The sequence below is a fragment of the Corythoichthys intestinalis genome, chromosome 1, assembly GCF_030265065.1.
Source record: "Corythoichthys intestinalis isolate RoL2023-P3 chromosome 1, ASM3026506v1, whole genome shotgun sequence".
NCBI lineage: Eukaryota > Metazoa > Chordata > Actinopteri > Syngnathiformes > Syngnathidae > Corythoichthys > Corythoichthys intestinalis.
In genome coordinates this window covers 30714020-30727530 of record NC_080395.1, presented here as the reverse complement: position 1 = coordinate 30727530, position 13511 = coordinate 30714020, and the positions used below count along the sequence as shown (strand labels likewise).

The following is a 13511-nucleotide window of genomic DNA, read 5'->3' as shown; positions in this document are numbered from 1 at the left end:
AATAATAAATCACAAATAAACAATGAGTTCAAATGCTGATAGAATTAACAAGTGCAAAAGAATGGAATGTAAACAGATTCAGAACACTGACTTCGCCTTTCCAACATGATTCAAAACAATTCGGAAAAAAAATACCTAGCTTTATTAATATAGAATAGTACTATACATATATAATATTACTATAATAATTATTCATCGCCAATCAAATTTTTCATAAAGGGTTTCATTTTAAAGGTATTCTTAGTGTAGAATCTGAATTCTGAAGTATGTGGGATCAACTCCAGAAATCGTTATTTATATGATGAACATGACATGCTTTTACTTTGAAATGTTCACCGGAAGTATTTTCGCTAAACAGCTAACTTAAGCTTTACACTCCGCAAAAAAAGCAGTTTTTGTCAGTGAAAGTGATGTCAGTAATAGATTTTTTTTTTTTCGTTTGCAAATGCTGTTAACCAGCGATTTTTCATGTTTGAAGTGTCAACTTTTAACTGCAAGTTTGCGTTATGGAGAAGACTGCTAATGTTTTATAGCAGGCTAAAGTAGGTGTTTTTTCCCCCCAATAGCCTCAATGTAGCAATGCTAACGTGTACAGTGTTTAATATAGATGTGTTTTCTTATTTTGTATGTCTGAACTTTAATTCTACAGCATATTGATAAGAGAAAGGAACTGGAGTCTCATATGCCATCAGCATGCACACACAAATGTATGCACGCGCGGCAGCAATGAAACGCAGCCCTGAAAATTACCACCCTCATTTTTATTTACATTTATTTTATTTACGTTTTTTTTATAAATTCTAACTACTAAACATTGTAATGATATCCATGATTATTAGGTTAGGATAGTTATTTCTATATATTCTACGCTTGCATTTGTGTGTGTGCTACAATAAGTTTCAAATGCATTTAAAGAATTTAGGAGGGTGCATTTTAAAGCTTGAACATTAAAAATGGTTTTAATATGGTTGTTACATCAGGGATTTTCACGGGTGGGTCTGTAACATCCATATCACTATAGATGTTTTTCATGAATAGCATGTGTCCTAACTTTATTTTTTTTAAAGAATATTAGCAACAAACGTAGATAAAAGTGTTGTTTAAAAAATTGTATGCTAAACAATTGAAAATACAATGTCTTCATACGTTCTTTTGTCATAAAAACAAAGAACAATCAAGGAACTCTCTTTACATTGGCATACATTTCATCATAGTAGCAATAGGGGTACAGTGAAGGTTTGGCTACTCCCCCGGTCAAAATGTTCTTAGAGTGTCTTGGGGGAACTATAACAATAACTATAACACAAAGCTCTGCAGCAGACCGACCTGTAGTAACAGTGAGCCGGGACTCGTGACTGATGTCCCTCCCGGCAGAGTTGGATGCAACACAGCGGTAGGCGCCCTCATGCTTCGTGGTAGCTTCCAGAATCTGGAGCACGCCATTAGGAAGGGAAATGAACCTGCTTCACACAAGGGAAAGATGACAGAGGGAGACTAGAGTAAAAAGTCAGATACAAACACACTGGAAGTCTACAGTCCTTGACAAAAGTCTTGTCGCTTATCCATTTTGTAGAAACAATTGCTAATAACCTGACTTTTAATTATTCAAATCTGAAATATCAACAAATCTTAGCTGCCTCTTACATTCCTAACCATAAAAGGGGACAAATTCTGCAGCAGGATGGTACTCCATTGTATATTTCAATCTCTACCTCAAAGTTCCTCAAGGCAAAGAAGATCAAGATCCTCCAGGACTGGCCAGCCCAGTCACCAGACATGAGCATCATTAAGCATGTCTAGGGTAGGATGAAAGAGGAAGCATGGAAGACGAAACCCTAGAATGTTGATGAATGTTGGGAGGAATGCAAGACTGCTTTCTTTGATGTTCCTGATGACTTCATCAATAAATTGAATGAATCCTTGTCGAAGCCCATGGAAGTCATACAAAATATTAAATTTGGATCTCACAGCACCACTACTTAATTCACTTATGTTATGTAACATATTTTTGTAACTGAAGTACATTTTTTGTTCAGTTTTCACACTACTTTCTGTAGGTGACAAAACCTTTGTTTTGCCAAAATTTGACCTTTATGTCTTCATTAAATGATAAATCTTTTTTCAGTGAAACAAAAATATTTTTGTACATTCAACATCATTTGGGGGGGGGGGGTCTTAGCTTTCATATGAGCCATTTCTGAAACAAATTAAATAATTAAAAGTGATGTTATTAGCAATTGTTTCTACAAAATGGATAAGCGACAAGACTTTTGTCAGGGACTGTACATAGGCTAGTACTCTGGCTGTGTCCTCTCAAAGCGTAGTCCCTTTGGATGCATTCAGACTGCAGGCATATCTGATTCCAATGGGATTCCTCCTGAAATTGGATTTTTAGGGCTGATTGTTCACACTTACTTTAGCAAGTGTCCAAATCAGGTCTTGACCAGTTCAGACTGGACCAAATACTTACATACCTGACAGGTTGCTGTGGCAACAAAGGCGTCATCCAGTACGGAGTGACGTCACGGACAATCAAATCCCATCAGAGCTGTTCAGACTGAGAAGCATCTGATATGAAATTACGACCAGATTTCTGTGCTTTCTCTGACTGTTCAGACTATAAAAGAGCCACCCAGTTTCAATCTGAATGGGCTAAAAATGAGATTTTGGCTGCCAGTCTGAACAAGGCCTTTGTTAAACCAGGAGATAATTGGGTGCATCCGCAATGTGTTGAGTTATGATAGTAGTATTTGTTCTAGTATGAAAACATGACGTTGAAGACGCGCTGCAAAGTTCAAAGAATTTTGGAAGATGTCTTGCAGGAATGCATCATGAATACCAAATAGGTACCATGTTAGCAAATTACAGACAAAATACAAGGTTTATTTAGGGGGTGGTCATAATTTGTGACACATTTTTGTAACAATACAATTGCCAAATAGGAATGGGAAAAAAAATTGTACAGTGGTACTTCGACGTACGATCGCTTCGAGACACAATCTTTTCGACATCCGACATAAAATTTGACTTGCCACTTGTTTCTACATCCGACGACATGCTCGAAATACGACGATTTTTGACAGCGTCGCAGTTTCTTTGTTTTGCCGGAAGACGGACACAAGGCTGATTTTCTTGTGAGAGAAATTAACACTGGATCCAAAAAGGCAGGTGGAGAAAAACAAAGAAAAGGTGAGGCTTACCACTGAAATGAAGATGTGAATGATAGCAAAAGCATGGTGTGTGCATCCATGAACTGGGTCGACAATAGGGCCGTAGAATGTCGATTTCGGCCGGTGGTCCTCCTCCAATCGCCAGTCTTTATAGGTTAGGGTGACGATTCTTATTGTGGTAACATCGCCAAAGAAATCGCCAGCTTCGTCAGGTTTCTTATAAGGGTGTAACGGTACATGTATTTGTATTGAAACGTTTCGGTACGTGGTCCACGGTTCGGAACGGAGGCGTACCAAACGAGTTTCTGACGTAATGTAAAGTGCTGTCAAATTTAGCGCGTCAACGGGGGGTAATTAATTTTTTGAATTAATCACGTTATAATATTTGACGCATTTAACTCAAGCGCGGAATACCCACTCATGCAACCCATAATCCCACTGTTACGTCCCACGGACGGCTTGCTAAGGGCGTAACATAAAACGAGCCACGCACACAAGTTGCAAGTGGACACAAATTTATTCACACAAGTCGAACTCGCAATGAACAAAATATACAAAATGCGGAAGAAGCTGGCTTCAGCGTTAGCTTAGGATTTAACAACAAACAAAATGAAACTACACTTAAACCCCACCCGCTAAGTAAACCCTGATCGTAAAAAGGAAATAACAAGACAGCCACTACCCTGGCTTCTACACTAAACAAAACGGGTTGAACGAAAACGGCAATTTACCTCTACTGCTGCGGTGCTCTTATTACAGTGGTGAACAAAAACGATCCAATAACGAATGAACACAAAATACCTCACCGAAAAAGCGGGAGTGTACCAAAATAACGATCAAATGCACAGGTGAATGAATGGCAAGCAAACAGCTGGCGAGGAGGTACGCGGCACGTATGCTCTCAAATGCGAAGTTGCGAACTCTCAGAGTGTTGACTGTAAAATGACGAGCGGTCAGATGACTTTGGTTAACGCTGCCTTTATTTGGTTAACAAGACTCAGGCACAATTCAACACACACGCGGGGATGCGAGCTCAAACTACCTTGTATCGGCTTAGCTGCCGTAAAGCAAGTGTCGTTATTGCCGCAAATGTAAACAAAGCGCTGCACAATGGATACATGACAGACAGCGGCTAGTTTTTGAAGTTGGCACCCTTCCTCGGGTGGCCCATCAGCGGCGGCGACGTCGTCTGCCCGTCTGGCGTCAATCAGAGTAAGTCACGTTGGGAGGGGAGGCAGCCAGCTGGCGGACGCGACGATCAGTTGACTGACAGTCTCAAAAAAGATAACAAACGGCCAGGGCCGTCGCACCACTCAGAAGTGCAGTGAGCAGCGTGGGTAACGGTTAAATGTAAACATGGAAGAAAATCAGGTTGGCCCTCTGGGTGGGGAATTCAAATGAAAAAAAGAATATAGATGGAACAACTCTCAGAAAATGTAAATAAATTGGTTTGCCTCAGCGACTTGCTAGGGGATGAGTAGGGAAGAGGGCCACATTTATGTGTACACTACACACACTTTGCACACATTATAAATAATACTGTTTTTGTTACTGTTCTAAGGCTCTGTTGTGTTTGTTTTTGCAGATAAAAAGAAAATGTCTTCAACAGAAAGAATGTTAATGTTAATGCCATCTTGTGGATTTATTGTTATAATCAACAAATACAGTACTTATGTACAGTATGTTGAATGTATATATCCGTCTTGTGTCTTATCTTTCCATTCCCAAAATAATTTACAGAAAAATATGGCATATTTTAGAGATGGTTTGAATTGCGATTAATTGCGATCAATTAATTTTTAAGCTGTGATTAAGTCAATTAAAAATTTTAATCATTTGACAGCCCTAATAACCCTTACTTTTCGAGGCTGTGGTCATAAAGTTAATATAAGAAACTTGAAACTGTTCAGTGTTGTAACTGTTCAATTTTGCACATCAGATATTTTTTTAAAGAAAAAGTCTTAGCCAAAGTTATTTATTTTTATTTTGGTTTTCAAAATATCTACATTTCAGAATATTGTATTTTCTATTTTTGAGCAGAATTCTAGCTTTGTATAGGCTAATGTTCCTATTGTTGAAAGCACAAAAGTGTGTAATAAACAACTAGCACATTTATATTTTGCATTTTGTTTTCTTACAGTACCGAAAATGAACCGAACCGTGACCTCAAAACTGAGGTACGTACCTAACCGAGATTTTTGTGTACCGTTACACCCCTAGTTTCTTATCATTTATTCCATCAACTCGCCTAGTGTCCGCTGCTGTTGACGCCAAGATCGAAACAGAAAGTAAAATAGCGCTCTCTTGCTCACCATCACAGCCCCGTTGTGCGTTCAGGTACAGCAAAAAAAAGTCAGCCACATTAGAACCCGATTCGTTACATTATTACAGATATTATTATCATTATTGCTATCATTATATTATTGCTATTCTGATTTTTATTAATAATTTACTTGTTTTGCTCTTTGTGCTTGCTATTTTCAATAGTAAAAGCAGTATTTATTTAGGATTTAGTGTAGGCTTTTGGGCTGTGGAACGAATTAATGGAATTATAATGTATTCCAATGGGAAAATCCTGCTTGACATACAACCATTTTGACTTACAAACAACGTCCTGGAACGAATTAACTTCGTATGTAGAGGTGTCACTGTACTCTGAAATTATCGAACTGTAACATTCAGATATTTATACATCCCTAGTAAATAAAAAAAACATTTTTTTTAGTGAATAGTTGTGACTTAGTTTTCACCGAAATAATTGTGAAGTCAATGAATTGCCACAATGCTGGGTTTAGTAGATGCAGTAAAACAAGAGGCGTAAAGGAAAAGGGAAAAGAGGACAATGACAAAAGGTATAAACCAATGAGGAGTAAAAAAAAAAAAAAAAAAAAAAAAAAAAGTGGGCCGTCATGGCAGCAGCAAGCGAAGACAAAAAGCAGCTCTTAGTGACAGGCCATTAGCTACGCCTGAGCTAGCAGGGCTGCCTCTCACCCACGAGCCCACATAAGCGTCGAGCTGTTTGCAGGTCACGCGGGGCCATCGCAGCTATTAGTACGAGTCGGCCGCGAGAGATCATGCAACGACCACCAAGTGTTCGAGGCAGACTTGGTGCTAACGAATAAGTCACACAGCCACAAAAGGACATAAACAGGGGAAAACTCCACATTAAGATGCTATTTCAACATAAAAAAAAAAACATTTAACAATGGGTCTGGAAATCTTTTAACTTGCAGTGAGATGCCACACTTAATTCACGTTTAACTACAGTGCATTAGCTCTGCTCTTTTCATTGGCAACGTAGTTCAAATGACCTCAACATGGTCTATAATGGTGATACAGTGATTACAGATTAATCTCAATAAATTAGAATACCATAAGAAGTTCATTCATTTCAGCTCAATAAACAATAGTAATTATTATTATACATTCTTTCGTGCAAATCATCCCACGTTAGCCAAGAGCATAAGGACCAATATTTGAGGAGATTTGGTTTTTAAGGGTTCTTTGGACTATCGGATACCTTGGAAATTCACAAAGAAAAGGACACTTCAACTAAAGAAATGAAATACCTGAAAAAAAAAAAAAAAATCAAGCAATCATTTTTAGTACATCATAGTCTGTGCATTGTATTCACCAAGAGTAAAAACCACTTAGCTGAATTAGCTAGATAACCAAGGTCATAATACAAGCATGGCTGTGACTTTATTATACCGTGCATTCTGATAATAAATTCCCTCAGACTCCTCTTGAAGACATTTAAGAGTCAATGTGATGTATTACGATTTTGTCATTAATTAACAAGAACAAAAAAAAATTAAACGAGATACGTTAATGGAGTTGTAGCTAGAGCAACATGCATCACTTGAATTTGTCTTACAGTGATATGTCCACGGGATGACATTCATTGGTAACAGTGGACCATTTACAGTCTAGGCTATGACGGTTCATTGATTAATTAATTGTGCTTCGGTAACACAAATCAGGAGCAAAATAGACAAAAGGCTAACAGCCTGCGATTGGCTCACAACCATTTCAGGGTCTTAAAAAAAAAGTCAGCTCAAATTTTCTGTATTTGTATGTTACCCTTTGGTTATAGGTTTTTAACCCCTCTAAAAAGGCTCTCTGTAATCTTTTCAGCAATGCTAGAAACTTGAACTAAGAAAAACACTGAGAGAAATGGCTAGCAACCCGAGGTATGAAAGCAGGTGGAGTCACCTTGGGTCCTCGGGGACAGCGACTTTGTCCTTTTCCCAAGTAATTACAGGTGTGGGCACACCATCGATCTGGCACTCGAAGCGAGCAGCCCCCCCAGCAGGCACCGTCTGAGGTGAAGGCTCCTGACGGAAGGAGGACAGACCTGCAGGAGGAGAGCACAATGGTTACATGCATCTCACACAGTAGTTTGTGAATTTTTGCTATGTAGGTCACTTGCCAGGTGACACAGTGCAATTATCTGAAATCCCTTTCCAACAGTGCCAATATAGACAGTGTACTTCTTATAAAGGCAGTCTGGTTAAGGAGTGAAAAGCACTTACAGAATTCAACCGTACAGAAAGAGTGCTGCACTAAGTCATGTATGTTGACCACAAAAAAAAAAGGTAGATAAGATGACCAAAGTATGAATAAAGTAGGGTCGCCAGAGCGATGGTATGTATTCCACAGTTTGTAAAACGACTTGCCCTCCTAATGCAGCTTACCCATTTGATCCAGGTTTGAAGTGTCCAAACTGGTCCATGCAGAGTACCCAAGCTTACCCAAGGCAATGTATTTAATAGGGCAGTCAAAATTATCGCGTTAACGGGCGGTAATTAATTTTTTAAATTAATCACGTTAAAATATTTGACCCATTTAACGCACATGCCCCGCTCAGATTAAAATGACAGCACACACAGTGTCATGTCCATCGTTACTTGTGTTTTTGATGTTCTGTCGCCCTCTGCTGGCGCTTGGGTGCGACTGATTTCATGGGTTTCAGCACCATGAGCATTGTATAATTATTGACATCAACAATGGCGAGCTTCTGGTTTATTTTTTGATTGAGAATTTTACAAATTTTATTAAAACAAAAACATTAAGAGGGGTTTTAATATAAAACATCTATAACTTGTACTAACATTTATCTTTTAAGAACTACAAGTCTTTCTATCCATGGATCGCTTTAACAGAATGTTAATAATGTTAATGCCATCTTGTTGATTTATTGTTATAATAAACAAATACAGTACTTATATACAGTATGTTGAATGTATATATCCGTCTTATCTTTTCATTCCAACAATAATTTACAGAAAATATGGCATATTTTATAGATGGTTTGAATTGCGATTAATTATGATTAATTGATTTTTATGCAGTGATTAACTCGATTAAAAATTTTAATCGTTTGACAGCCCTACTTATTACATACTTCTAAATATAAGCTTTTCCAAGCCTTTCTGCTTAGCATGTAAAGATTTTGATATTTCTTTATTTTATTAATCAGTTTAGTTGGTTCAAAACAAAACATATCAGATGCTTACCCCATTGAGCAGGATGAAACATTGTTGCAAGATGTCTGCGTGTGTCTGTAATTGCATATGGCAGATCTGTCTTTAACTCACTCTCTCTCGCTTGGCTGCCATTGACAGTTACATGTTTTGCATCAGAAATATCGAGAGTTGCATAAGGCAAATGATTTGTGTTCAAATGTTCAAAAGATAATCTTAGCTAGATGGATAGCTAAGCATGGCTTATTACTAGGGCTGTCAAAATTATCGCATTAACGGGCGGTAATTAATTTTTTTAATGAATCACGTTAAAATATTTGACGCATTTAACGCACATGCCCCGCTCAAACATATTAAAATGACAGCACAGTGTAATGTCCACTTCTTACCTGTGTTTTTTGGTGTTTTGTCGCCCTCTGCTGGCGCTTGGGTGCGACTGATTTTATGGGTTTCAGCACCATGAGCATTGTGTAATTATTGACATCAACAATGGCGAGCAACTAGGTTATTTTTTGATTGAAAAGTTTACAAATTGTATTAAAACGAAAACATTAAGAGGGGTTTTAATATAAAATTTCTATAACTTGTACTAACATTTATCTTTTAAGAACTACAAGTCTTTCTATCCATGGATCGCTTTAACAGAATGTTAATAATGTTTATGTCATCTTGTTGATTTTTGTTATAATAAACAAATACAGTACTTATGTACCGTATGTTGAACGTATATATCCGTCTTGTGTGTTATTTTTCATTCCAACAATAATTTACAGAAAAATATGGCATATTTTATAGATGGTTTGAATTGTGATTAATTACAATTAATTAATTTTTAAGCTGTAATTAACTCGATTAAAAATTCTAATAGTTTGAAAGCCCTACTAATTACATACTTCTAAATATAAGCATTTCGAAGCCTTTCTGCTTAGCATATAAACATTTTGATATTTTCTTTATTCTATTAATCAGTTTAGTTGGTTCAAAACAGAACAAAACAAAACAAAACATATCTCAGATGCTCACCCCATTGAGCGGGATGAAACATTGTTGCAAGATGTCTGCGTGTGTCTGTAATTGCATGTGGAAGATCTGTCTTTAACTCACTCTCTCTCGCTTGGCTGCCATTGACACGATAGACATCCAATCCATTTTGTTAGGGAGGGTTGATGTTCGATCGTTTATCACCCTCAATGACAGTGAAACATGATCACTTACACCAGCCATCTCAGTTTAAATGGATTTGATATCTAACACTGTCAATGGCAGGAATGAGTTCATTTAGTTTGTTTCTGATAATTCCAGTGTATGAAAGATAATTTAAAAGAATGGGTAAAATAAATTTCTCAAGACCTTTGATTCAGGCAGTAGAACCAACGGTAATCCTTGGTAATGACAAACGTGTGTGAGTGTTGGTGGGGGGGGATAGGTGATTATTTCATTAATCATGGAATAAGCAATAAGATACACTGTCTAATTACACAAAATACAATGTAGACATGTGCTGGTTACCGGTTTAAAGGTATACCGCAGTATGAAAACGTCATGTTTTCAAAACCACTAACATTTTCCGTCATACCGTTTCTACAATATTAGCTATTTTTATGTCCCAAAAATGCAGGGAGAAATCCCTTGATTGCAGCTGCAGATCTCACCCCTCTCCCTCCGGTTGTTTCTCAGTGAGTCAGTGAGTCACCTGTGCTACACGCTGAAGGAGGTGAAACACCTAAACCTTTTCCCCCATCAAGAAAATGAAGTCGCTGGTATGGGAATACTTCGGCTACAGAAAAGCTACAGATGGCCGTGATTCAGAGGAGAAGGGCCAAACGACATGTAAAACATGTTCGCGGAGGGTGGCTGACAGAGAAGGCAATACTTCAAATATGATTTTGCATTTATGTGAACACCATTCGTCGATCATACAAAATTAAAGGTTAGTAAATGCTGTCACGAACATTGCCCACCAGCTACGAGAGTTAACTCCAGCATACTTAGTGTGTCTAGTGGTGGTAAAACACACTTATAACGTACGCTAACGAAGCAGATAACGTAGCTAATTAGCATGACAAGACGGGTAACTCTCTAACATTAGCCTACCTTTGTTTAAGTATTCCGCCATTGTAAGGATCTGTTCAGAATAACATTTTCACCACCACACATATCATACTCAATGGGGGAGCTCTGGCAAAGGTCGGCGGGATGGGCGGCTGGGTAGAAATTCCATGCAGCGGTCCCACTGCCCCAAGCAGAGTTCTCCTATTTTAATGCATACATTGCACTATCCTACCCACACAATCCCATCACGGTGCTGGTTATTGGCTGCTAACCGGGGACCTGGCGGGCACAGTAATAGGGTGGTAGGTGGGTCCCGGGGCGTGGCCTCCCCTCTGCCTGGAGGAGTGGGGGGAGGTCGGGGCTCCGATTTCTCGTCGCCCCACGGCGGCTCCTCGGACTTCTCCTGCTTCCGCCTTCCCCTGTCTACTCTGCCTGGGTATCCGCCCTGCGCTTCGTCGTGGGTCGCTGGCTTGACGCCTGTGTGTCGGCTGGATGTCGCCTACTCCGGTGGGTGACCCTGCCCTGTCTTGGGCTTGGTGGGCCCCGGTGCAGGGATTCACACGATTAATGGTTTCTAGATCACAGAGCTGATTTGTGTACACTCCACCCCTCCTAATCACTTATCCTATAGATTCCCCCATTTCCCTCCCATTCGTTCCCTGTTCAACAGGCCGCCTACATGGTGTCAACCGGAAATACATCTAGCTGACGACAGCACCAACATATTCATAGTTAGTGTAGGCGTTCAACGTATTTCTTCTTTTTGTTTGTCTTTCTTTTCTTTCTTTTCTTGTGTTTATTTTCTTTTCTTCTGTTCTCCCATAACCCCTTCCTGTTCGCTGCTTTGTCATAATAAACGAGGTACGTTGAATGATCACATTGGGAGTATGTCATACTCTCAATGTGAAACATTAAAACTGTTCAGACCAACCAGACACTTCACTTAACAACTGAACAGGACACGTTAAAAAAAAAAATTTAAACAATAATAATAATAATAACATTTTCATAATATGCCTGTGGTGTTTTTTTTTTTTTTTTCCTCTCTGGTGACTGTGTCTGTGTTGAGGGTGTGCATGTGGGTGTGCATGTGTGTGTGTATAACATCATATGAGTCATATACATGTGCTTTTCATTGAAAGTAATTATTTTGTTCTGATGATAATAATGTTGAGCTGTGGCTGTGGGATAAAGCTGAACTAAAAAGGACTGCATATATTTTATTATTTCAGATTTTGTTGTTGTTTGCTTTTTTGTTTTTTTAACTTACCATTATGCTTGTGTTCCAATTTGCCAATAAGTTGTTAAAAAAAAATCCTGTTTAATGGAAAACATTTTTTTTAACCCAGATAGAGCAACACATTTTAGAGCTGTAATTGCAATACTGTGAGGCCGTGAAACTGTGATATTTTTCCTTAAATTTATCATACCGTCAGAATATCGGCACATGCCTAGGTAAAGTATAAAGCTGTGAGCAGTCGGGGAAAAAAATTATTTAAAGGTCACAAAAAAATGACAAGGGTGTAATGGGAATTTTGAAAGGATGATCCGTAATTTTAGGTGACTGCATTAAAAAAATGCTTTGGAATGTCTTAACTTTTCATGGGACATTTATAAAATAAAATGTCTACATTCTATTTTCTATGGCGCTTATCCTCATCAGGGTCTCGAGCGGGTGTGAGTCCATCATAGCTGACTTTAGATCGTTAGCTACCTCGGTGGAACCACTGGACTTGTGCCAGGGACGTGCGGTCGGGGTAGCCAGGGGAAACTGCCTCCCTTGCACATGAAAAGTAAAATAAATAAATGAATAAATAAATATTTCTTGTTCTATTACTGTTCTTATATCCTTATTTTTTTAACCAATAATGTCCATTATTTCATTGTTAAAATAGCTAAATTTGCACATTTCCTGTTCAAGATAGATGGAGGAGAAAGACAGGCAGCTGCGACAGCCTTAACTTACAACACACACATGAATGGATGCAGGCCGATGGCGCATGCCCATTGCGCTCTTTATTTATATTACTAATATACATGTTTTATTATGAATGTACAGAAAATGCTGCTCCACAGTGTGTCTAATATATTTGATTAATGTACAGTATGTGATATTTAGCCTTTCTGCTCAGCCATAAATTTACAGTGAAGATGCACGGTTTTGCCAAGAAGTCTGTCTCTTATAGGTTAAAACATTATTAAAAGCCTTGACAACAATTGCACCCAGTCGCAGACTAGCACTTTTGTCCAGCATTTTGCAAACTAATTCATGCAAACAAAATATATTATTTCCTCTCCCTTGCCTAGCTAATCTTAATTAATCATCTGCAGTAATTCACTTTAATGTTAATCATGCACACAGGGACCACTGTTTGTCTGAAGTACAATTATTTTTAATAAGGAATTGTGTTTTCAGCCTTAGTTTGAAGCAATAGACAAATGGACACTTTTCATTGTACTGTAAGAAAAGTTTACTCTGCACCTCGCTCAAACTAAATGGAGTTAAACGTTGTGATTGGGACAAAGCGTCGGGATTTAATCTGGCGTGTCGGGATTACTTCGTCTCTTTCGCCGGAATTTGTTGGCAGGGCTCCAGTGTTCACAGCTTCACACTTTCACACGCAGGGGGGAATGCTTCCCGCTGGAGATAACACGAGGACTTGTGCACAAGGGAGCAGCAGTGAGCACTATGTCAGGGGGTTGGGTGAGGGGGCTTTTACCTTTGACCCCTTTTAGCAGGCTTTTTTTGGACACTGAAAAAAATATGGGTCTGCATGCAGCCCTCACTGAAAAGAGAGCAGAG

At 38.6% G+C, this 13511-nt stretch overlaps 1 protein-coding gene across 4 annotated transcripts in view; it reads right to left on the bottom strand.

The window, feature by feature from the left end:
• igdcc4 (immunoglobulin superfamily, DCC subclass, member 4) overlaps positions 1–13511 on the bottom strand; it is a 136493-nt gene that overhangs the window by 45761 nt on the left and 77221 nt on the right. For 3 of the 4 annotated variants that reach the window (XM_057845967.1, XM_057845993.1, XM_057845984.1), the window contains exons 3-4: positions 7386–7527; positions 1327–1463 (exon numbers count right to left, since the gene is read on the bottom strand). In XM_057845967.1, the coding sequence (XP_057701950.1) occupies positions 1327–1463; positions 7386–7527 (279 nt within the window). The remainder of the gene's footprint in view (positions 1–1326; positions 1464–7385; positions 7528–13511) is intronic. The other variant, XM_057845975.1, reaches the window with a different exon arrangement.